Source organism: Rhinichthys klamathensis, unplaced genomic scaffold, assembly GCF_029890125.1.
Source record: "Rhinichthys klamathensis goyatoka isolate OS25496 unplaced genomic scaffold, OSU_Roscu_1.1 h1tg000048l_1, whole genome shotgun sequence".
In the NCBI taxonomy this organism is placed as follows: Eukaryota; Metazoa; Chordata; class Actinopteri; order Cypriniformes; family Leuciscidae; genus Rhinichthys; species Rhinichthys klamathensis.
In genome coordinates, this window is record NW_026606594.1 from 1,103,187 (window position 1) to 1,127,115 (window position 23,929).

At 41.8% G+C, this 23,929-nt stretch overlaps 1 protein-coding gene across 4 annotated transcripts in view; it reads right to left on the bottom strand.

The window, feature by feature from the left end:
* kmt2e (lysine (K)-specific methyltransferase 2E) overlaps positions 1-23,151 on the bottom strand; it is a 36,439-nt gene extending 13,288 nt beyond the window's left edge. For 2 of the 4 annotated variants that reach the window (XM_056247487.1, XM_056247486.1), the window contains exons 1-5: positions 22,672-23,150; positions 8,701-8,885; positions 3,777-3,888; positions 3,374-3,633; positions 364-503 (exon numbers count right to left, since the gene is read on the bottom strand). In XM_056247487.1, the coding sequence (XP_056103462.1) occupies positions 364-503; positions 3,374-3,633; positions 3,777-3,888; positions 8,701-8,771 (583 nt within the window). In that variant the 5' untranslated portion in view covers positions 8,772-8,885; positions 22,672-23,150. Of the gene's footprint in view, positions 1-363; positions 504-3,373; positions 3,634-3,776; positions 3,889-8,700; positions 8,886-22,671 lie in introns of all 4 variants that reach the window. The other 2 variants (XM_056247485.1, XM_056247488.1) reach the window with 2 other exon arrangements.
* Between the last annotated feature and the right edge of the window lie 778 nt (positions 23,152-23,929).

Here is a 23,929-nt window from a genome sequence, read left to right on the forward strand (position 1 = left end):
CAGACACTTTTGCCCTCAAAGCAGTTTGACATTGAATCAAACTGCAGTTGTATTGGCCAACCATCTCCAGCAGGTGGCATTAGAGTTGGAGAGCTTACTAAATCTCTAGTAATGATTGATACCATTACAGGAGAGCTTCTTATAGAATTGCCTGTAAAGATTTAAGGAGGGTCAGGTTTATATTTCATGCTATACAAAAGCTCATGTGATCATGTATCCATAAAGTGTTTATATATAGTGCAAGTCATCAGACTCTAAAGGTGCTTGTCTACAGCTGAACTGTGGGAAAAAGCAGTAGTGGCATTGTTTGTGTGGGAGAGGTTGAACATGTCTGTAGGCGTGTTTGTTTTTGTGAAAACTCACCAGACATGTTCTCTCTCTTCCTGGTTTGCAGTAGGATGGCGTGCTCTCGGTCCAGGGTGCGTGGCTGACAGCGCTCGCACAGGTAGGTCTCGGGAATGTGCTGCCGGTCGATCCCCATGCAGTCTATGTGCTGCCACACACTAACACACAAAGCCAAAGAGAGAAACAGGTGAGAAGTTACTCTCTTTTGGTATTATCTGACTGTGAACAAAGTGACTGACAGATCTCACCATTCAAACATTCGATCAACTGCCTGACCGTGTATCAACAACAGTTTTCATCTACACACAGAATTCCCAGCACTTCAACATGGCTTGTTGACAGCACTTATCTCAAAGAACGTGATCTGATCTCAGCAAACATTAATGTCACTGTTTAGAGAGCAGAAAGCAGGCAACGCTGCTTCAAGAGAATGAAGCTACAAAACCAAAATAGATTTTCTACCTGTAGTATGGTCTTTTTTTAAACTGTGTATAAAAAACACTCTGCTGTCCAATTACTTTAAATACTTGACAAAACAAAGACTTTCTATAACGAAAGATGGTGCACTCATATTACTTATGAATGGGAGAAAGTCATTGCATCACTGCAGCTGCCGTTAGAAGCTCCGGTTGTTATAGAAACAACAGTCAACTCGAGCTTAGGACTGTACATACGCATTGGCTGTTCTAGCCTGAAAAATACGCTTTTTAACACTATTTAACACATAAGAAACAACATTTATGGGAGAGTTCATGTCAGATTTGTTGCTGATTTGAAATATGTTATTTAATTGTGAGTTCAGCAAGCAATTTTTGAGATTATGGGATTCTCCCGTTCAAGTAGATAAGATTTGGTCTTGGATACTAGAAATAGCTGACCTGGGGTGTTGCAAATATGGCTGCCGAGTGAACAGACTTTCCTTGTAAAGGATATATTACTCAAATTCAACATCAAGCTAAACAACCAGAAAATAACATGAAGGATTTGCTGAAATGCTTTTAAAATAGGGGCTGGTTACTACGTTATATTGTACAGCTTTCCTACCAACTTAAAATACATTTTTTACCCTACACCTGTGGCATATCTCTCCTTTCGTGGCATCTTTGCCTTAGGCTAGCTGCGATAGTCGGTGTTACACGGTGTTCAGCCACATGCATCGCTTGCCCACCGCGGCAAAAAAAACATTAAAAAGTAATTAAACCCATTTAGTTCAGTTAGAGAACAGACACTACGATTAAAAACTGAACACGTCTGCTCAATGCAGCGTGAGCCGAAAGAGTCGCAGCACAGATCAGCAGCAGAAGTCAGATTTCATTTATCACGTGACGAGAGTGAGGCGAGCTGACTGACAAGACGATGGCAGAATATTTAGCTTCAAAGTGAAATGTAAAAGCGCCTATTTGGCAAAACTTTGGATTTAAACCCAATGCTAATAGGGAATCTTAACATTAATGAGGCATTCTGTAAATGTTGCCTGATGAAGGTGTCAGCCTCCGGAGGTAACACTTCTAATTTTGAACACACACCACAAGAATGAGGTGCTTTTCGTTTTGTTAATAAAAGTTTTATGTTTAATATAAGCGAGTTTGGTCGTCTCAAGCAGGGCTCCAGACTGCAACCAAATGGTCACATTTTGTGACCTTTTTTCCTGCCGATGCAACTATATTTTGTTAGAGATTGCTCTGGTGCCACCACCACGTTTCCCAAGTAATAAGAGCTGCCATTTCTGTTGCATATAAAAAAACATTAATGGTAAACAAAATGAAAGTGTAACAAAACCGCACTACTCATTTGAGCTGCGCTGAGTGGACCGTTTATCAGCTCTAAGCAATAATAGAGAGTGCAGCGCGAGCTCAGAACAGGTTTACTTGTGGGCTGATCTCGATCCCACAACACCGTTGCTACACATCGCTGGGAGTTCCAGTGAGAAAGCGTTTGAATTCACTGCAGTATTAATAACAATGCTGCGAGATCTAGTGAGAAGCATTCAAATTCAGTACAGAAATCTCTTTAATAAACCATAGACATCAGATCAAACAACGCTGACACGGAAACCAGGATAATCATTGTGCAATGAACGAACAAGTTATAGAAGGCTTTTCAATCCACAAATCACCAACACCGACTAATTAGCCATTTCCACTCCCTAACATATGGAAAAGTAGGAATAGTCACAAAAACTTTTCTTCGAATTGTGACTGAATTACACAGAAAGCAAGTAAAGAGCGCTCCTTTTATAATCACAGAAGCTGTCAGTCAGTTCGGTATGATACTATAGTATAGAACAACAATGGCATATTTAATAAGAGTATTAAAATGATGTTTTTGCACGTTACTGTCGTTAATACAAGTTCATTTCAAGTACTTATCTGTCCAATATGTAACATAATATTATTAGTAACTGCACTTATTACCGGTAATGCAAATCAATAGCAATTTTATGACAAAATTAACTTGATTAAAAATCCCCCAGCGCTACCAAATCAGCTGCGGATGCCACAATCTGTAGAACTTAGTGGCACCGGTGCTCCTGCTCTCAAATGTTAGTCTGGAGCCCTGCTTTGCTTTTAATAGTACATATGAATTAAATGCATAACAGGAAAACAAATAGTAATTCAAATGAAATGCAACATGGACATTTTTACCACACATATGGGGCATTTTTGTCCTCATTCTATCCTATTTCTGACATATACAGCTATCCAAAATCAAATATTATGTAAAAAAAAAAAAACCCAACAACTTACATTTAAATACATAATTCAATTAATATTTAAAATAATATAAATTACATCTATCCTGGATTTAAAATATCTGGGACATTTTTGTCACTTAACTGTTTAGGACTCAACAGTAGTACTTTATATGATTCTTTATAACAGACCTCGTCTCATGACCTAGTGATTTCCACAGCATTTTCAAGCTAGATAGGCTGGGTTTCGAAACACAGCCATGAAATTCATAATTACACACGTAGAGTAGACGTAGTTTGAACATTTCAAATTGGCATCAAGGTGTGTGGTCCCACCTGCACTTGTCGCAGCATATCATGTAGCCATCGTCATGGGTGAAGCCGCAGATGCAGCGTGTGATGTCAGCACCGTAGCTGCCGTCTTCCGAGGTGCTGAGCGTGGTGCCACGCGACGCCTCGTCCTGCCCGCCCGGCACGAACAAGTTCTCGCCTGGCCGGCCCGCGGGCGCAAACAAAGCCTCTCCTGGTCGGATCAGCACCGAGGGTGGCGGGGATGCCGGTGGGGTGGGTGGGGGTCGCGCCCCATAATTATGGTCCTGTCGAAGAGCGCGGGAGGAGGAACCATTAGAAAGTCGTTGAGCAAAAGCACGATCAGATAACACAGAATGTAGATAAGCAGGTCAAGGCTCTAAGGGCGTGGAAGTGCAGCAAGGTGTGTTTGTTGGGGGATGATACTTACGGCGTAAGGCAGACCGATGTAGCCGTGTGAGTGGTGGGAGCTGCTGCTGTAAATCTGGTGAGGGTAGCTGGACTTCTCAACTACCACAGAGCTCGCCTCCACAGATTCTGGTCTACTCCATATACACAAACACAGAGGAAAAAAACAAGAGAGACGGGGAATGAGGAACAAGCCTGACAAGGCATGAGATTTTAAAGTATACAAAAAAAAAAAAAAAAAAAACTGGTTTGACGGCAGTGGAACAAAAGGGAAAGGAAGCACAAAGCTTGCTAGGAGAAGTTCATTCACCTACGAATCAGTTTTTTTGTCGTCGCATCAATCAATGCATATTTTAGCACAACACAGAACATGATAGACCTCAGTAGTGACCTGCTATCTGTACACACGTGTGTGTGTGTGTGTCCTGTCATGCCCTCAACTGGCGGGACGCAACTTGTAGAAAGTGAAACAACAGGATCACGCGTCTCTGTAATCTCACAATTAAGTCTGTCACAAAACCCAAACCCTATCTGTTCCACACAAACATGCCCAATGAAAGGGCCCTTGATTCCACATCGTTTTAAAAGCGAATGAAATGAATGGAAGATTTAGAGTAAACCCAGAAAGGGCAGGAGCGTTTGGCGTATGAAATTGGCTGCAAAGGGGCCTTTAATGCCAAGTTTTATTGGCAGAAACCACAAAAAAGGACACATACAGAAAGATGGACCCTTACAGTCAGATTTATAATCACGTATACAAACATTACAGTGATTTTCTCACACCAAAACTGTCAAGGTCACATAGCCACTTTAATACCAGTATAGAAACAGATTAGACGCTTAACCTGACACCAGTGCACTCACATAAACAACGGTTACAGAGTAATTTGCATATCACTACATTTCTGCACATGAATCAAGCAGGTGTTGCTTTCAATGTGAGGCGACACAAAAACAAGCACATATGTACTTCAAAGGTATCATAGTCCTTAATAAAACAGGAAGATCTCCCAAAAAACAGTGCCAAAACTTACCACAAATCAAAGCATCTGCGGAGTCTAAAGCAAATGCGCGAATGTCCGTATGTGTTTCTCTTTCCTGTTTTTGTTGTATTCTCACTATCCTCCCAATCATATCTCACTGCAAGCAGAGAGACTGTACCTGCTCCTCACATTCACCTCGTGCTGTCTGTCCCTACCTCTTGCTCACACTTCCTGATTCAGTTGGCGCTTGCAGCTAACTGTCAAAGTGAAAGTGTGGGAACTGCTGAGAGGCGGACCCTTTAGAGAAAGAGCATGTGTGTGTGAGTGTCTGCACGAGTCAAATGAGAACAAGAGCTCTTACGAAAAAACAGCCCTCCCAGGCAGGCGATAAATGATTAGCAGGTTTTTATTGATGCCTTTACATTACGGTGTGGTTTCAGCGATAAGATTATCAACGCAGGGCAGGTGACAGGCCGGGGGATTTCCTGCGCATCGGTGACAAACTCTCTAGTGCCTTCTTTACTAAAAAACAGCCGCCTCTCTCAGCAGGAGGAGGACTTTAAACAGGGGGCAAGTCAAAAGGAGACAGAGAGAAGGTGTTTGAGTGGGTGCAATGACAGAGAGAGGGAGGTTTGACAGATTGAAAAACAAAAAATCTAATTACCCATAAATACAGAATTAAACCGTAACATTATTTTTGAGCCCATAAAAGAATTGACACCCGGGTGCAAAGTTTTAGATGTTTCTCCTCTTAAACTTCAATATCCAATGACAGCTAACAAAGTATTTGGAAAGTCAGTATCTTTGGGTGACTAAATTAACACTGTGTCCTAACCAGACGCAATACAATAATGTGGCAGGTAACAAGTTAAAATACTATAAAAGAGCAATTTAAAAATCCATATATAAATGTTTTTAAAATTAGCTTTAGATAAAAACCCTTGTTGATTAAATGATTCAGTGTCAAGCAAGGACTGATACGAGTACGTTGCAATGCAAGTCTCTTTGGATAAAAGTGTCTGCCCGGTTCATAAATGTAAATGTATATATGTCATCGCTAATGAAAATGGGTTGGGGTTAAATGGCACAAGGTTGAATGCCAATATAAAATATAAAAATAAAACATTAACAACAATCTTAATCTGGAAATTGCATCGCAGCACAGCACACTATGTTATTGTACTTTGGGTTACATAAACAAAATCTGAAACAAAACTGTTCACAGAGAGAAAAAGAGCTGAAAACACATGAAAGACAGAAAAGACAGGACAGAGTGTGGAGTGTAATTGAAGCTCCAATTAAAAGTAACTGGTATGCATGTGCTAATCATAGCACACCGCTCCAGAGACGACTTAATATGGAATAGACACAATCCACACACACACACACCTGTTGAGAGAGAGTGGGGCGACAGATAGCTGGGTTCCTACACATTTTTAATTTCAAAATTCCATTCTTTTCCAGACTCAAATTTCCAAACCCATCTGTAGATTTTTCAGACCATACTTAACATAAATGGTTCATACAGTATTATATCTTCAAATAGTTTTTTCATTGGTTTTCATGTTGTGAGTTTAGATTATGAGAAGAACCTAAAACGCTTTATAACCTGCATATATTCACATCAGCTTAATGTTGCATGATCACCAAACAGCAAAGCACAGTCTGATTTAGATGATCGTTCGCTGCTTCATCTGCTGCTGGTTTGAGTGGCACATGCATTTAATTGAGGTTCAAAAGAGTCACTTAATGTAAACACAAACAGTTTTGCATTTATGAAAATGAGCGCCTCATGTTTGACAATCACTAAACAATCATTAAATGTTTGCCACACTGCTTGTAAGACAAATTATTATATTATTTTTTAAAGAAATTATTAAAGCCACCCTGTGGTGAAAATCAAGCTTTTAAATGTTGTTTATATGTCTATGTGGCATTTTTAATATGCTTTAAGACAAACCATGTGCAAATGCATAAGTCAACAACACCATTGCCGAGTATTTTCTCCTTAAAACTGCAGTGAACCAAAGACAGTCTCAAATCGCGGTTTGAAATCGCTGGCGTTTCTGACATCACAAACTTCCTCGTAACCAATCGCGTCAATGTGTGATCGTCAACAGGTTGATCTCTGAGCTGGTGTGAGCGTGTGGAGGCGGGGCTAATTCATAGAACAGCGTATACTAAATGAGGCAAGGGTGTAGTTACATTCAAGCTATTTTAAGGCATGAAGAAATTAAGGAAAAATGTTAAAATATGTCATTTTGTTGATCATATGTGAGTTTTAAGGGATACAAATACTGACTACAGGGGGACTTTAATTTAAATTTTAGAAAACTAAATGGGGGGCAATAGTGAAACTTGAACAAATATTTTTCCATAATCATCCAGACCTGGAAATTACTCAAATCAAAATCCATACTTTTCCAAACTGCGTAGGAACCCTGAGAAAGGGCACAGAGAAAGAGTGACAGCTCACTTTTGAGGGCTCACATTTCCTCCTATTACATACAGTACCCAGACATGCAAACACACAAGTTACATGCGTGTCATGTGAGGGTAATTCACACCAGACGGGGTCCATTTAGAGGTCCATCTAGAGCTGGACGAGGTTTAGAGGGATTACAGCAGCTGTTTCAGGTCCAATGGCATTTTAACGGACTATCTGTTGACATCACAGTGATGCACAATGCCTGGTAACCATGACAACCTCTGCCGCAGGCTCAGGGTGGGCTGACCCTGACTGAGGAGTAATGTCAGGAACAAGAAAAAAAAAGCCGTGTATGAGACGTGCGACACTCGTAGGAGAATCTGGCATTGCGTCGACCCCCCATTTTTTTGTTTCTGGTTTAGTGGCAGGTGGAGATAATTCTTAAAGCTTATTAGAGCCTTGTGGAATAAATCTGCGGTATGCAGACATGCGTACGGATGTGCCCGAAAGAGACTAAAACCCAGACGGACGTAAAGCTACGCGGCAGCACGGCCTCTTAAGCAGGCTAAAGCTCCAGGGCCCAGCTGTCACTCAGCTGGTCGCCATGACAACAGGCCCTGCGCAGTGCAGGGGAGAGCGCCATGGCAACACAAAGTGACGAGGCAATGGGACGGAGCTCGGCATTTAAAGAGAAACACACTGCGTTCATTCAAGCGCATGCTGCAGAGGGGAGGGTCTGCTGCTGTACGCCACGTGATGCACAGTCTACTAACAGCCGTGTTTCCTGCACTGGAACTAACAGACAAAGCTGATGAATAGTAGCCTAATATAGAAATAAAATAATAAAAGGACATGCTTACTGATGCTACAAATACCAAACTGCAAACCAAAGCTCATTCTGAATGCAATTAAACAATTTATTTTACAGTTTATTTTGAGATGTGGGAGTTTCGCTCAAAAGTGACGGCAGATGAACGTGAGCTTGCCGGGACGCGGTTTAAGCAAACAAAGTGATTGAAGTACTGGACCAATTTTCATTTCATGCTGACTTCAAGCCTTTTATTACTCTTTAAATCTTCCATTCCTCACACAAAGCTTTTGTATGCTTTCAGAAGTCTTACAGATCACTTGTATGGTGTTTATGGGTTTCTCAATAAAATTTGTGGACCTTAACAGCTCCAGCCTCCATCTACTTCCATTGTTTGGAGAATAGCAACTGCTAAATAACTTCTGTTCCACTGAAAGAGCATGTTTCTGATGAGAAAGTTACAGAAAGATGAGCAACGGAAGCGGGTGGTGGAAAGAAAATCAGACTACAGATGCGCTTCCCTCTGCTGATGCAATCAGAAAAAGAACAAAATGAAACAAAAGGTAGTGATGAGTCAATATGGAAGGACAGAGAGAGAGAGAGAGAGAGAGAGAGAGAGAGAGAGAGAGAGAGAGAGAGAGAGAGAGAGAGAGAGAGAGAGAGAGAGAGAGAGAGAGAGAGAGAGAGAGAGAGAGAGAGAGAGAGAGAGAGAGAGAGAGAGACTCACTCTGAGCCTGCAGCCATGTCCAGGTACGAGGTGTTGGCCGTGTCCACCCCTACTGGGATGACTATGCTCATGACGTTCTGTGCTGGGAGTCTCTTGTCCTACTGAGTCCAGAGCACAGCAATCCAAAACACTGAGGCATGTCAGCCACAGCACTCATTGCACACATCTAAGTGCATCCACAAGGCCTGCAAAGAGATGGAGAGAAAAACAGTTAGAGTTTGACATTCCACCAGACTCCAGACAAATGAACACGTGATGGGGGCATATTTATGGACACTTCGCACAAATAGTGTACATATTACGAACTCTGGGTCATTTCAGTTCATATTGTAAACAACAGGATGTGATACTTTTCAAGGAGTAGCTATGATTCATAGCACAAACATGAGACCATTGTTGGCCCTGAGACATAATATTATTCTTGTAGGCATCAAGGGCACTGGTTAACATATGTTCATTTCTAATGGAAAAACATCAAAAGAAAGACAAGGCTTTAACTTGATGGTTTGTGCTTCAACATGATTTGGGTGAAGTTGCTTGGCTCCTAAAAGAAAAAAAAATCTGTGTTTGAACACGTCTTTTGTATAACAAGGGAGGGGAAGTGAGGATTGTGTGGCAAAAGCGTGTCCAATAACAGAGCTCGACCTTTGTAGAAACAACAAACAGGGTGCAGTGACTACGCATGGACACAAGGGGGCGCAGTTGCATGCTTGGTCACATCCACCATGAAAGTGAAGGAGAGAGAGAGAGAGAGAGAGAGAGAGAATACAACATGGAGGCAGCTTTTATATTTTCCGCTCATCCATAAACGTCCATTGAATGCTCACACCCTGGCTGAGCGTACACAAAGATGTGTCGTTGCGGCACTGCTCGTGAGAGGATTTAATGTGTACATGGCGGAGGCCAAAAGAACGGATGGAAAGATTAATGATTAAGCGTTGTGTGTGTCGGGCAGAGCGAGACGAAGAGATGCAGCTCTGTGGATAGAGGAGGGAGGAGGCAATGATGGACAGCAAAAGACAGCCGCAACAGCCAATCAGAGGCTTCCCTTGCAAGTAACGTTTTAATCCTGGTCAGAGGGGCTAAATATGTCACACTGGCATACTTCTCCTGGAACAACAAACAGGGTGGCGACAAAGGAATTAAAGAGTGTGTGTTGTGGTGATAAGTGGGATTAGAGGAGGGGCCAGATGCTGGGACATACAGTCTACAGATGAAACCTGGATTTTGGCGAGAATGTTCAGCTACTAACAAAAGAGGATAGAAGAAGACTAGTAAAGTAGTATTGTGCCAACAGGATCTAAAATATCTAAAATATTAACCAAATGTATATATACAGAAAAATATATATAATTCCCCTTTTCAGGACACTGTATTTTAAAGTCTTCATGAAATCAAATTTGACCCCCATTTACTTTATTAGCACATATTACTAGTCTTGTGGTGAACAATTAATCTGCGCAAGTTAATACACAGAAAATATTTGTTTGTCGTGGCAATCTTTAATCAACATCTGAAAATGTGCTTCCGCTCTGGAATGACGCTTTTTCTCTGATGACGTCAGTTTGAAGGCTTGGGTTGAATATAAATGTATGCTTATGGTAGACAAATAAAGATAATAACCGTGTTAAAATCCAAATAAATTTATCAGATCGGACTTTACTGAAAAGGGTTTATGTTTTTCAAGCTTTTTCAATGAACTATAACCAACTATTGCACATGCACCTGTGGGACTAGTCCTTAAGACACTATGGTGGTGGTTTCCTGGACCGAAATTAGGCCTAGTCCTGGACTAAAATTACCTTTTAAACCAGATTAACAGACATCTGCTTTCTATGTCATGGTTTTAAATAGTCCTAGACTTGGTCTAGTCCAGAGTTTAATAAGCCGATTTCCTGGAGGAAGACTAGAGCTACACCAGGACTAAATTGAGGCTTAAATTAAACCTACCAGAAGGCAGCTTTAACTTCAGATTAACGTTGTGTTTCAAAATACGACATGCATAACTTGGACTATGTCAGTGAAGATCAATATATACACATGTGTATTTGTGTGTGTATATATATATACACTCACCGGCCACTTTATTAGGTACCCCATGCTAGTAACGGGTTGGACCCCCTTTTGCCTTCAGAACTGCCTCAATTCTTCGTGGCATAGATTCAACAAGGTGCTGGAAGCATTCCTCAGGGAGTTTGGTCCGTATTGACATGATGGCATCACACAGTTGCCGCAGATTTGTCGGCTGCACATCCATGATGCGAATCTCCCGTTCCACCACATCCCAAAGATGCTCTATTGGGTTGAGATCTGGTGACTGTGGAGGCCATTTTAGTACAGTGAACTCATTGTCATGTTCAAGAAACCAATTTGAAATGATTAGAGCTTTGTGACATGGTGGAAGTAGCCATCAGAGGATGGGTACATGGTGGCCATAAAGGGATGGACATGGTCAGAAACAATGCTCAGGTAGGCCGTGGCATTTAAACGATGCCCAATTGGCACTAAGGGGCCTAAAGTGTGCCAGGAAAACATCCCCCACACCATTACACCACCACCACCAGCCTGCACAGTGGTAACAAGGCATGATGGTTCCATGTTCTCATTCTGTTTACGCCAAATTCTGACTCTACCATCTGAATGTCTCAACAGAAATCGAGACTCATCAGACCAGGCAACATTTTTCCAGTCTTCAACTGTTCAATTTTGGTGAGCTCTTGCAAATTGTAGCCTCTTTTTCCTATTTGTAGTGGAGATGAGTGGTACCCGGTGGGGTCTTCTGCTGTTGTAGCCCATCCGCCTCAAGGTTGTGCGTGTTGTGGCTTCACAAATGCTTTGCTGCATACCTCGGTTGTAACGAGTGGTTATTTCAGTCACTGTTGCCCTTCTATCAGCTCGAACCAGTCTGGCCATTCTCCTCTGACCTCTGGCATCAACAAGGCATTTCCGCCCACAGAACTGCCGCTCACTGGATGTTTTTTCTTTTTCGGACCATTCTCTGTAAACCCTAGAGATGGTTGTGCGTGAAAATCCCAGTAGATTAGCAGTTTCCGAAATACTCAGACCAGCCCTTCTGGCACCAACAATCATGCCACGTTCAAAGTCACTCAAATCAACTTTCTTCCCCATACTGATGCTCGGTTTGAACTGCAGGAGATTGTCTTGACCATGTCTACATGCCTAAATGCACTGAGTTGCCGCCATGTGATTGGCTGCTTAGAAATTAAGTGTTAACGAGCAGTTGGACAGGTGTACCTAATAAAGTGGCCGGTGAGTGTATATATATATATATATATATATATATATATGCGCGTTTGTGTATGTAGGTCTATATTAAGCTAGCAAGCTAGTAAGAACTATGAGAAACTTCACTTTCCCGGCCTCAAGAGTCGCATTAGCAACCGACTAGCGTCCTTGTCAGCACGTTTGTCTTCCATGCTGGAGACCCTGGGTTGAATCCAGCGCGGAGTGGGCAGAGTAGGAAACTTTGCGTTTGGCTCACAATATTTTTGTAAAAGTAAAGTTTCTCAAGGGAACATAAAATATTTGTAAGAGAACACAAAAGCATTTGACACATTTTTTTTCTCCCATCTCATATTATTTTTCCTTTACCCTGGTCTCTTTAGGGGCTTTGTAGATTCACAGCTGATGTGTGCAGTTTTTCTTTGCCATTTGCCTTAAATTGTTTTTTTGATTGCAGTCTTTTTCTGCTGTCAATGTTTTCCTTGATTTGCTTCTCAGATTAGGAACTTGTAAGACAAGTGTTAATTTTGGACTTTGCATACTAGGACTGTGATCCAGATCACTGCAAATAAACAAAACATGGACTGACATGCCCGCACACAACACACACCTTGACCAGCCTTAACATGCCCCCTTTCGATACACATACACACACACACTCCCCTATGAGGGTGGCACATCTTCTGTTCACTGTTTGGAAATAAACTACAACGAGACTGTCATCTACACGTGTGGCATGTTGGAGAACAGACTATCAGACTGTGTGATGTGTGTGAGACACGTGTGTGCCCTTATGTGGAGCATAAAGACTAGAGAGAGGCTATAAATCAGTCCAGAGCCTCGCAGAGATGACAGCTGTCAGCTTCGGGGGTTAATTAATAGGAATCTGACGATGTGTGTCGGTTAGTGTGTGATTTACTCTGTAGGCATCTACAATTCTCCCATTTTTGGCCATGTCAGGTCGCTTTCAAAAGCGCAGTGGGTCTGATATATTGGGGATGTTTAGACTGCTGTGAAAAATGAATGGAGTTTTACAGCTCTTGAAAAAGCACAGTAAATAATCTCTCTGTTCCAAACCTAGTGAACTGTCTTGCTGTCTTTTGTTTATATAGGCAGCTGTCTTTTAAGGCAGTATCCTGACTGAATTGGAACGTAATAAGTGACCGATTTGGAATGCTCTACATAGGCAGCATTATGACGCACAAATAGCTCTCACAAATGGACACTAAGAGGCGCCACTATACATTGATTTCAATAACGTTTTAGTGCAGGCAAAATACAGAGCACACAAATATAAAGATTTGAATATATATATATATATATATATATATATATATATATATATATATATATATATATATATATATATACACTGTACATAAATGTGGATTAACAGAATAGTTTTTTGATACAGGGAAAAACTCACCCTACACTTTATTTTTTAAGTTTACCAGGGGAAAAATATGGCCTCAGGTCACATTCACGCTGTTGTTATTTAATAGACCCAATAATATATATTTTTTTTCAGACAAAAATTTGTTCAATAATAAAAACAAATCAACGAAGAAAGATTACTATATTAATACTACTGTGGTGTAAAATAAGAAATAGGCTAATAATAATAATAATAATTAGTCAACAGTAAAATTACAATGCCAATATTCATGGCTGTAAGGATAACCAAACAAAAACAAATGACCGATTAGCTGTTGATGCGACAGTGTGTTGTAAGTGTACGTACCCACAAAAAGAGTATTTTAATTGTAATAAATGCTATTTTAACTTTTTTTGTTATTATTCTTGCAAATCCAAGCTGAATTTTAGGGTTTGGAAAGGGGGATTGGAGACCCTACTGCAAAAAAACAATTCCTGTAAGACGTACTGGGCACAGATGCCTTAAAATGCTCCCTAGGTAGGCAGCTTCAGCTTGCTACACTTTGGAACAGAGCTTAAGTTACCATGTCCTCTTCACAAAGACGTGACAAACACAGGAAGAGGGTGAGAGAGAGACAACATTGTACAGTGTAATAAACCCATTTCCCTTAGAAAGCATACGGTGGTCTCTTTCCAGCTTTCTCACACAGAGTCTGTTCTTCTTGGCCTCAGCAGCCAATCCTGCCGTCAATGCTTAGGAATGCACGCGTGCGCACTGCCTCTGTGTGTGTACACACACACACACAGAGAGAGAGAGAGATAACTAACCACAACATACTTCCTCTGAATGCCCAGACGTACCCTTTCTTTACTAAACACACTCAACAGACCCCCCCCCCCCCCCTTCCTCCTTAAAAATGCAACACGGAGGTGTGAAAAAAATCGAGTACAGTAGAGCATTCTTGGCTAAATCAGAGCATTCAGACTGCCTCCGAAACGCCCATTTCCTTTAGCAAAACTGTCTGCCACTCATAAGCAACGCAGAGAGAGAGAGAGAGAGAGAGAGAGAGAGAGAGAGAGAGAGAGAGAGAGAGAGAGAGAGAGAGAGAGAGAGAGAGAGAGAGAGAGAGAGAGAGAGAGAGAGAGAGAGAGAGAAATGGTTCCCTGCCCTACCCGGATTTCTTTCCCTCCCCTCTGCACTTCCTAAATAAACCCTTGACGCTCAAAAGGGAAGGGAGGACTGGGAGAAAAAAGGGGGAGATGGCTGCGAAATACGAGACCAATTAAATGGTCATGAGGAAAGAGAAGCCATTTAAAGAGACTATAAAAAGATGAGCAGCTTTCAAAAGTAAATAGGAAACAGCTTATCTGAAAACGTCAAATATTCATTATTTCTTGTCCTGTTCTTCCAGTGATTTTGAGATTTCCACTGGCTCCCAAACTATCCTTCTAAGGAAAGATGATGAGGGACCAATTCTGGCCCAGAAACAGCCTGCTGAATCCAACTGTCTTTCCTCCTCTGCCTGTATGGACACAATGTCGTATGGGAAGCTCCTCCTTCCGGCAGCTCGCTACAGCGGGCAGGGAAACCCACAGACTCATGTAGGAGTATCAACACGTTTTTTCCTTTCTCTCCCCATTTCTCCCTCTCTCTCTCAGTAATTTTCCTGGTTTGCGTTGTCTGATTTTCAGCGGGGAGAGATGGAAACCGAGCAGGCTTCCAAAAGCTAGCCCCGGTGATGTGACTTCACACCATTCTCGCAGGCTGAGTCATCACAGCCTACGCTACACTGAAGCTTTACACAACCACGTGCCTCAAAAATGCATGAACGCACGCCGAGAGCTTTTCCTCACTGTCATTGATAAAGACATGCCTTGTTCGCATCTCTTCCAAATATACGCCACATTCGGAGCACAATCATGGCCACCGGCCAGCTGTCGCTGTTGAAGATGAGAGAAATTAATATTTGAATATAATCTGTTATTAGTGGTCTTTACTACTTTTTCAATCTTAAGAACCAATCGTTAACACCGACTGTTAAACATCAGAGCTGCAGAGACAAATAATGACTTGGCAGACGATAAAAGAGGAACAAAAAAAGACTTGAGCCACATTGTCTAGAGGTCAGACTATCATAGACCCTTGAGGGTGGGTTCTGTTGACATGGGCGACTAAAGCAAGGATGTGTCTCGGGGCTGTATTTTATGTCCACCTCTCTAACAAACGTTAATGGCTCCTGTGCTTCAGTCTGCCAAGTGGCTGACCACAGTGCACCTCCACCATGGTCCGAGAGGAGGGACTTGACATTCTTAAATTAGATAAGGTTGACTGATGACAAACAAAATCAATGATGCACATCTCCCATCTAGCAAAGAGGGTTTCATTTAGATAAATAAAGAAAACTACATGTTTACTTTTTCAGATGAAAATGTGATACTTGTGAAACTCAATACAACAATGCTAGGTTGTTGCTATGTGGTTTCTAATATGTTGCTATATAGTTGCACACTGGCCCAGAGTCTAAAGAGCCCAACTCCAAGATTATTTTAATCTGTCAAGATTTTTTTAGGGGCAGTTCAAGGACCATTTAGGGGCAGTTCTGAACTAATGGTTAGAGAGTTGGACTTGTAACCAGAAGGTCGCGGGTTTGATTCTCAATGCCTGCAGGAAACGACATGGGCCCTTGAGGAAGGCATCTTACCCCCAATCACTCCCCGGGCGCCACAATAAATGGCAGCTCCGTGTGTGTGTTCACTGCTCCTAATGTGTGAGCACTAACTTGGATGGGTTAAATGCAGAGGACAAATACAGAGTAGCCTATGGGTTACCATACTTGGCCATCGCATCACTTCACTTTTAGAAAACCAATAGCACACCTCTCCTCCAAAAGATGTACAATGTAAGGAATCACTAACATCCATTACACAAAACCCCAAAACAAACCAAGACAAATTCCCTTCCTCTTAGTTAATGGCACTTTTATAGCATCAAAGTGTATGTATATGGATGTACAGGCAGGGGCCGAATCAGTCAATTGCAATAGTGCCATGGGCAAAAAGGACAGTCTGGGCCACTCAGGCTTCATGATGTCAGTTTCATGATTGATTTCATGCCTGGCTCGCAACATTACATCACAAACACCACACAATAATATTCACACATTTATAAATGAGTACTGCACCGCACCCTTGTCTGCCTGCTCTATGGGACACCTGTCATGTAGCTAGGCCCCGTTGAGATCTCGGTTACAGCCAGCAAACAAAAACATGTTACCTGAGCCCACGGCTCCTCCCTGCACGTCCCTCACGTGACCTTACGGCACTAACAGGCCTCCCGGTGGAACTAGCAACCAGCACACTGGCTTAACCACACCTCAGGTTGATAAAAGATGGACTATAAATATAAAAACAATGTATCTTTAAAGTTCATGATCTCATCCAAGTCGAGCAACCTGGATGTGCTCTGGAAGGAGATTGTTTGTCAGGTTTTGGCATGTGTTTGTACCAGTGTGCCCAATGCGATCATAGATGCGTCACCTGAGACTACTATTCTAAGCCACCTGCCTCCCTTTCCCTTTCTAACCTCCATCTCTCCTGAGGGGGGTACTTCACTTCTCCATCCCTCTGTCAACACAGAGAACAAACAGACACTGCCCATGGCCTCTCACACACACAGCTCCGAGTCACCCATGCGCAGTGAGGCTAGGATGTGAGTGTGACATGACAACCTGACAAAGAATGAGACAGGATGGCGAGTGCAGCTGTTGTAGAGTTGTTTATGCTGAGCGGAACTGCACGTTTCATTCTTTCAGGTAGATGTGAAATCAAGTGAAAATCAATATATAATGGCTTTATTATGTCACTTGTTGTCAGTCGTCACAAACAACCTTCACTTTTCCATGCATGGGTGCAATGACCTTAAAAATGACAGGTTACGTAAAACGTAAGATCAAGTCAAGTGTTCAAGTTCATCCACTGTGCTTCCGTCGAATGCGACAACAGCGTGGTTGATCAGCTACATTTATCATGTTAAAAACAAACCAGTTTTGTGCAGCTAAGAGTGCTTCTGCTCCGTTCTCCGCGTGGATCACTTCTCTCTAGCATCGCTGTCTGAGTTGTGAGCTGTGTGTTGATGTGCGTAGGCTGATGTTCCATCCTCTTTGTACAGCTGCACAGCCTCATTGTGATGTCACACCAATACATGCCAACGATTGGACCTCCACCTACAGGAAACGCCTGTCAGAAAGCCACAGCCTGCAATGTACACGATCTGCTCCTCTCGTTATCTGCATGCAAGCACAGACGCAAGCTTTTCCATGCAAAAAAGGAGCCATAGATGTAAAAAATTAAATAAAAGTTCTCATGAAGCAAATCAGCATTTATGCCATCAGAAATGACAAAAATCCATTCATGTCTTTGTGACCATCTTGAAGCTCAGCCTAATATGGTGTCGTGAGGAAAAAGGGTCCGAAGCATGTGTTGGGCAAATATCTCAGATCACCATCTCGGCCGTGGCTGCCAAAGTTTGCACCACAGAGGCCGGTCTCACAGCGCGGCTAAGAAAAGAAAAAACACGCACATATCATTGGCTGCTACATAAAAAAACGAAGAAATTGCCATTTTAAAAAGCTGTTGGAGCAACGCCTTGGTTTTTATTACGGGAAGCCTTTCCAAACACTACCGTGGTGCCAAAAGTTTATGAGAACAGCTCTGTGGTTAAAGACAACGAGAGAGTGATTTCTATTGATGAAAACATTTACAATGTTAATGTAACGTATGCTATGCAGGATGAGGCCTTGAGCGGTGCGCCCACACAGTTATATGGGTGGACCCCAGAAAACTTTCCAAAAAGTCATGCATTTGCCAAGACCAGTGGATGTGAGGTGAAAGGAGAGCTCGGGAGGGGAGGTCTTTGTCAATGTCAAAGGAGAAACAATCGAATCGCAGCTGTTATCTCACAGCTTGACCCTGTAAGCTATTCCACCTGCCCCCAAAAGCTACAACATATGCATCAGGCGGAGGGAAAGAAACTAGGCACATTAAGAGCGAATAAAACAACACAAACATCAGCATCCAAATACAGCGTGATGGCTCGACCCGATGGAAGCCCCCCGATGATGTGCAATCAGTTCACGCATGAACAGTCACTCGCCTGCTTCCTATCCAAGATCAAGATTACCTTTTTGCAGCATCATGGTCTATTCATTACGCATTAGGGCCCATGTTTACCCCATCAAACTGCTCTGATGAATAACCACATTCTTCTGGACCTGTAAACTCCCCGCTGACCAGAGGGAGGGAGCAGTAATCATGAGAGAAATATGACACAGCCGTGTGGGTTGTGCTCTTTTCAATACTGCAGTCTACTTAACGGCACTCTCAAATAAAGTCATAGTCCTCAGTGCGGTTATTGAACCAAAACGGTTATTGCTGAGTAGTTTTCAGACGCAGATGGTTGTGCGTGAGCTTAAGCAACATCTCGTTTCCTGTCTATTCTTTAGGTGAGGCAATGCACACATCTAGGTTCCTGGTACAACACAAACCTTTCATAGACAAGAATTTTCCAGTTAGGTAAACTAATCAAAAGAATGCATTTGAGGTGGGTGGTATGACCAAAATCTTATTTCACAATCTGAGACATTGTCACGGTAACAATACATCACAATAGGCCTAGTTATGTTTGATATATTATCTTTGCGAGTAAACATAAGAACAAAGATGCAAAGAACAAACAATAGGACAAATGAAAAACTGTTTTACGTTTGGGGTTAGGGTTAGAGTTAGATTACAATAGGTCTATACACACAGTCTTCATTTTATTCATTAAATATACACTAATTCTTAAACAATTCTTATCAACAACTCTGTTTACGTGAATACCTGCCATGCCAAACATTTTGACATAATGTGTGTATTCTAGGGATGGGCATTTTTCAAAAATATTGTATTTTAATATTTGAATATTCATTTATTTAAATGAAGTTTGACGAGAAAGACATTTTTTAATCATTACGTTTTTGTCACTATTTCTGAACAAGACATATCTTCAGGTTTTCATTGTACAATGCGTGTAAAAAAAAAACAGAACAAAAGCATTTAAGCTCAAAGCGAATTAAATAGAAACGCCAATAAAGCACACTGCGCCAATTACGGTACAGAACATGTACACTTGAGTTAGCATATGGTTATTGTGTTTGTATTGTTTCCCATGTTCATGTTGAGAAAAACAAGAACATCCACATGCTTGGGTGAAAGTTGGCCTGTGAGCCTGATTAACAAGGTCGGCTGCAGAGAAAACGCGCTCTTCTGACACAGACGTTGCAGGGACACAAAGATAACCGTGGGCTAAGCTTCTTTTAACGCTTTGTGTTTTCTGTTCTTAAACCCATCTCCCTTTGACGAGACTTAAAGGAAGCATACGTCTTGAGATCATTTTGCTGTCAGATAAGTTGATAGTCGTGAATGCAGTGATGGACAGCTGTCTTTCCTCATTCGACTAGTCAATAACGATGGTTCGTGTGTTTGGATTTCACGTGATTTCTCATTGTGGAGGTAATATTATAATACTCAGTTTCACCTGACTATGTTTGCACACGACATGTTGATTCATTTGATCAAAAGTAATACCATTTTGATCAAAGTAATTCCAAACTTTGCGGTGCCTTGGTGCAGACATTCTGTCATCAAATACAATCAACTTGTTTAAACGTTTGCCAAGCAATGCATTTAGTTTAAAGTTAAACGGTTTTTGTTGGCATGCTTTAAGAATGGCATGTTTTAGAATGGATTCACTGCATTTACAGCCAGCAAAGTAACATGAAGCAAAACTAGAATTGCATTTTTATTTTTAAATAATTATTACAGATCAAATATTCGTATTTAACTATGCGTGCACACCCCTAGTGTATTCGAATGTTCAAGCGCAATAAAGCGTGAAACAGAACTCCGTGAGAGGCATTTTTTTCCCATTCATTCCTGTTTCTTTATCACTGTAAGCAATTAAAAACTAAGCAGGCCTACACTGTGTACTATATATTTACATACCACAATATATCAATTGATACTTTTATATTGAAGCAACAATATATATTTCATCATACCGCCCAGCCTTAGAATGCATTGTGATGTAGCCTAAAACAAGAAAGGATCAAGATTAGCTGTTTGGTGACAGAGTTTGAGCTACTTACTAACACAAAGATGAGTGAGTAATAAATCCCATATTCCTCTGTTGCTTCCACAAATAGCTGCATGTTGTTTATTCTTTTAACTATGGTGTGACATCTTGCCAATATCTCTCGTTTAGCACACTTAAACACATCTTATCTTTAAGTAAAGACACAAATTATAACCCATGGAGGGGGAACACGTAAAAGGGTGAAACAATCGTTTATTATAGTGCGCTTCATGAATGAGTTGAGATTTGAGTGTTGTGTTCATTCATGATGCTTATCCAGGTTTAGCAACAAGGTTGTCTATCATACTGGTATAGTATGTGCTAAACATTTAGTGAACGCAATGGACGCAGACTATAATCATATTTGGTGAAACACAGCAGCACTGTATTTTTTCTGGTGTGTGTTGTGCACTTGCCTGTGGGTGAGTGTGTTGGCGCTGCAGTGTGTGAGAGTTGATCTAGGGGTGTGGAGGCTTTCATTACCACAACATCAACTCATCCGCCATTTTCACTAAGCACCTGAGAGGAAATACTGCGCTCGAAGACTCGCTGATATTTGACAGAAAACGGCCAAGATAACAAGAAACCCATCTTTTCACACATGCTTAAGTATCTATTTGTCAAATGCGCTGTTTGTGTGCTGGAACAAAGTGTTTGCGTCGTTTCTGCGTAGCTAGCGATTGTGACCGACGACAACTAGCCAAACTCAAATTACCTCACAATACACACGATTTTCTGAGAGGGAAAGAGCGTTTTGACGACTTCGTTTGGCGTTTCAATAACCAAATAATATGTTAGAAAGTCTATAAATCAGAACTAATCGCGTCGGGTCAACTAATTCAACATCCTCGCGAAAAGCTACTCGGTGAAGCTAACTGCTTAGCTTGCTATGCTAATGCGCATAGATATGAAACGCTCGAGCGTCTTAATTTCCTTACACAGACGTATAAATCAAATTTCCAACAATAAATATCAACCCAAATCTTTCTCAACCTCAAAGCGCGTCGAGTGACTGTTTGTTCACTATAACTGGCACAACTGCGCAGTTCGCTTGTAAAGCAGAGCGGCTCTGGTCCACTTTGAGGAGAAGCTAAAGCAGATTTGACTACATGAACCGAGCCCGAACCCCCTCCCCCACGGCTGCAGCACTCATTATCAGCACACAAAACACATCAGACAGCCACTAAATAAGCGCTCACTTTATGCCCTCTTTGCTAAATCAACACATTATTGTGCTAAGTAGTACCACGTCATATTCTGAGCAACGATTAACGCAAATCCAAGAAACAACAGCTTAAAAACCACACCACCGTATTTTAGAGGGGCATACTGCCTAATACATGATATCAATCAATAGGCTTTAAAGTGTAAGTTATATTTGTGGGCTGGGTATGGGGTGAGAATGGACCTAGTTAGTGAATGGGTAACTGGAGTTGAAAGGTGTAAACAAAAGCCCTGTTGTTGCAGGCTCTGTCAGAGCACAACGTGCCATTTTAATCATTTCACACCTCTCATTCTATAAAATGCACATCTAAAACACGTGTAAACAATCGTAAACGTGCAAATGTGCATAAAGTTTGAAGATAAGTGGCGGGAATACATATCGTGGGACGTGACCACGACGTCTTCCACAATTAAACCACTCCAAGCAGTTTTTGTTGCACATCCCAACCATGTAAAGAGATTATACTGAGTCTTGATCTGTTTCTTTCTTGGTTGGCTAACTTGCTAGCATTTCTCCAGTGACTGCTGGTCTAGCTCTGAGCTTTACAACAACGCAAGAGAAACGACGAGTTTCCGCTACTGTTGTGTGCAGCTTTTACTAGTTGTTAACTTAATAAAACAGCGTTATACTTCAAGATCTTTCCTTTTGTGAAGCATTAAATGTGGGTGTGAGCTAGCTAGCCACTTTAGCTGCTAAATTAAGTCATACACGCACCTACTGCTCGGATTGCCCTCTTTACAACAAGCCAGGTGGGATTTATACATCAAAAGGAGGGCTGAGTAATGCACAGCAGTGTTGCAATTACAACTCATTTGAAGGTAAACTAATAATACAAGCCTCAGTTTCAGCATCTACACAAGGATGGACCCTCTTCAGCAAGTCTGTTAGCCACTGGCATCAAACAACCCTCTCCAATAAACAAACAGATAGTTGTAGGATTTCAGCAGGTACTTACCGTTGATGTCCACTGTAATAACTGTGAATAAAGACACGGGGGACTCGGGTGAGACCCCGCCGCCTGATCTACCACAACCAAAACAATACTTCGCTCTCCACTGCGGGTGTGTAACAAAGCTTTACAAATCGCGCTGTGTAGCACTTGTATTTCGCCTTGTGGTGCTCTAATCCAAATGTACAGTTTGAGTCTGTTAAAACCTGATATTTTTGTCCATATCTATGCCGACAGTTAGAAACTGGATCCCTTCTATCCTGTCTCTTTTCCCTGTGCAAAAATGGCGGCCCTGGCAGAAGTGCCGTGACTCCGCCTCCCCCCGCGCGCCCCCGCCCGGCTCTCTGACACTGCGCGCGCCGCCCCTTCATTCCGCGGGGTTTCCCAGAGCAGAACCTCAGGGGCGCGTGCAGGAGAGAGTTCATCCACGGCAAATGGGAGCGCGCATTCTTATCATACAGTCGTCCAACTCCAAACATAGGAGTGCTGCAGCCCGCCGTGGAGAAAGTCAGCCTTAAAGGCAGCCTTAAAGGCATGCCTAAAGGAGGGGAAAATGAGTGGATAAAAATTGCGATTAAGATTAGTGGGTCACTAATATTAAGAAACCCTGAACTCAAGACGACTTTCAAACTGGATTAGATTTTATCTTTTGCATTTTCTTGAGAACAACTAACTGCCATACCAGAGAGTTAAGGGGCGTCCCAATTCACTGCTTCTATGCCATTTTGTAGTATAAATGTTAACCTTTTCTTCCCTGCTGTGACGTATATCCGAGTGAAACGGCTTCTCGAACAAGAACAAATGTAGGTACCTGATTTTGTACTTCAGGACTTGATCACGAGGGCACACTTTTTTAAAATAATGCGGTACACAAATAATTTATATAATAAATGGCAATATTCCATAAATTTGTCAATTTGGATTTCATGGTGTCTTTAATAGCCTACACTAACCGAAAAAACAAAGGTTATGTCTGAAATTGACAACTATACCCTTATATAGTGCACAATTTTAGAAAAGCCATCAATCCCACAATGGACCTCAATAATGAGTGTATAACCGATGTACAATAAACAACAAGCCACTACAGAATACCCATGCGCTGTGAGCATTGCACAAAATTAATTCCCTGCCTTTTGGCATTCATAATGGTCAGTGCCAACAGGGAGCCTTCGTGAGCCATGCCCCCTCTAAAAGAAAGGGCAACGAAACTGCGCTACTCGTTTGAGCAGCGTAGTGCTGACCGTTTTATCAACTGTTACCA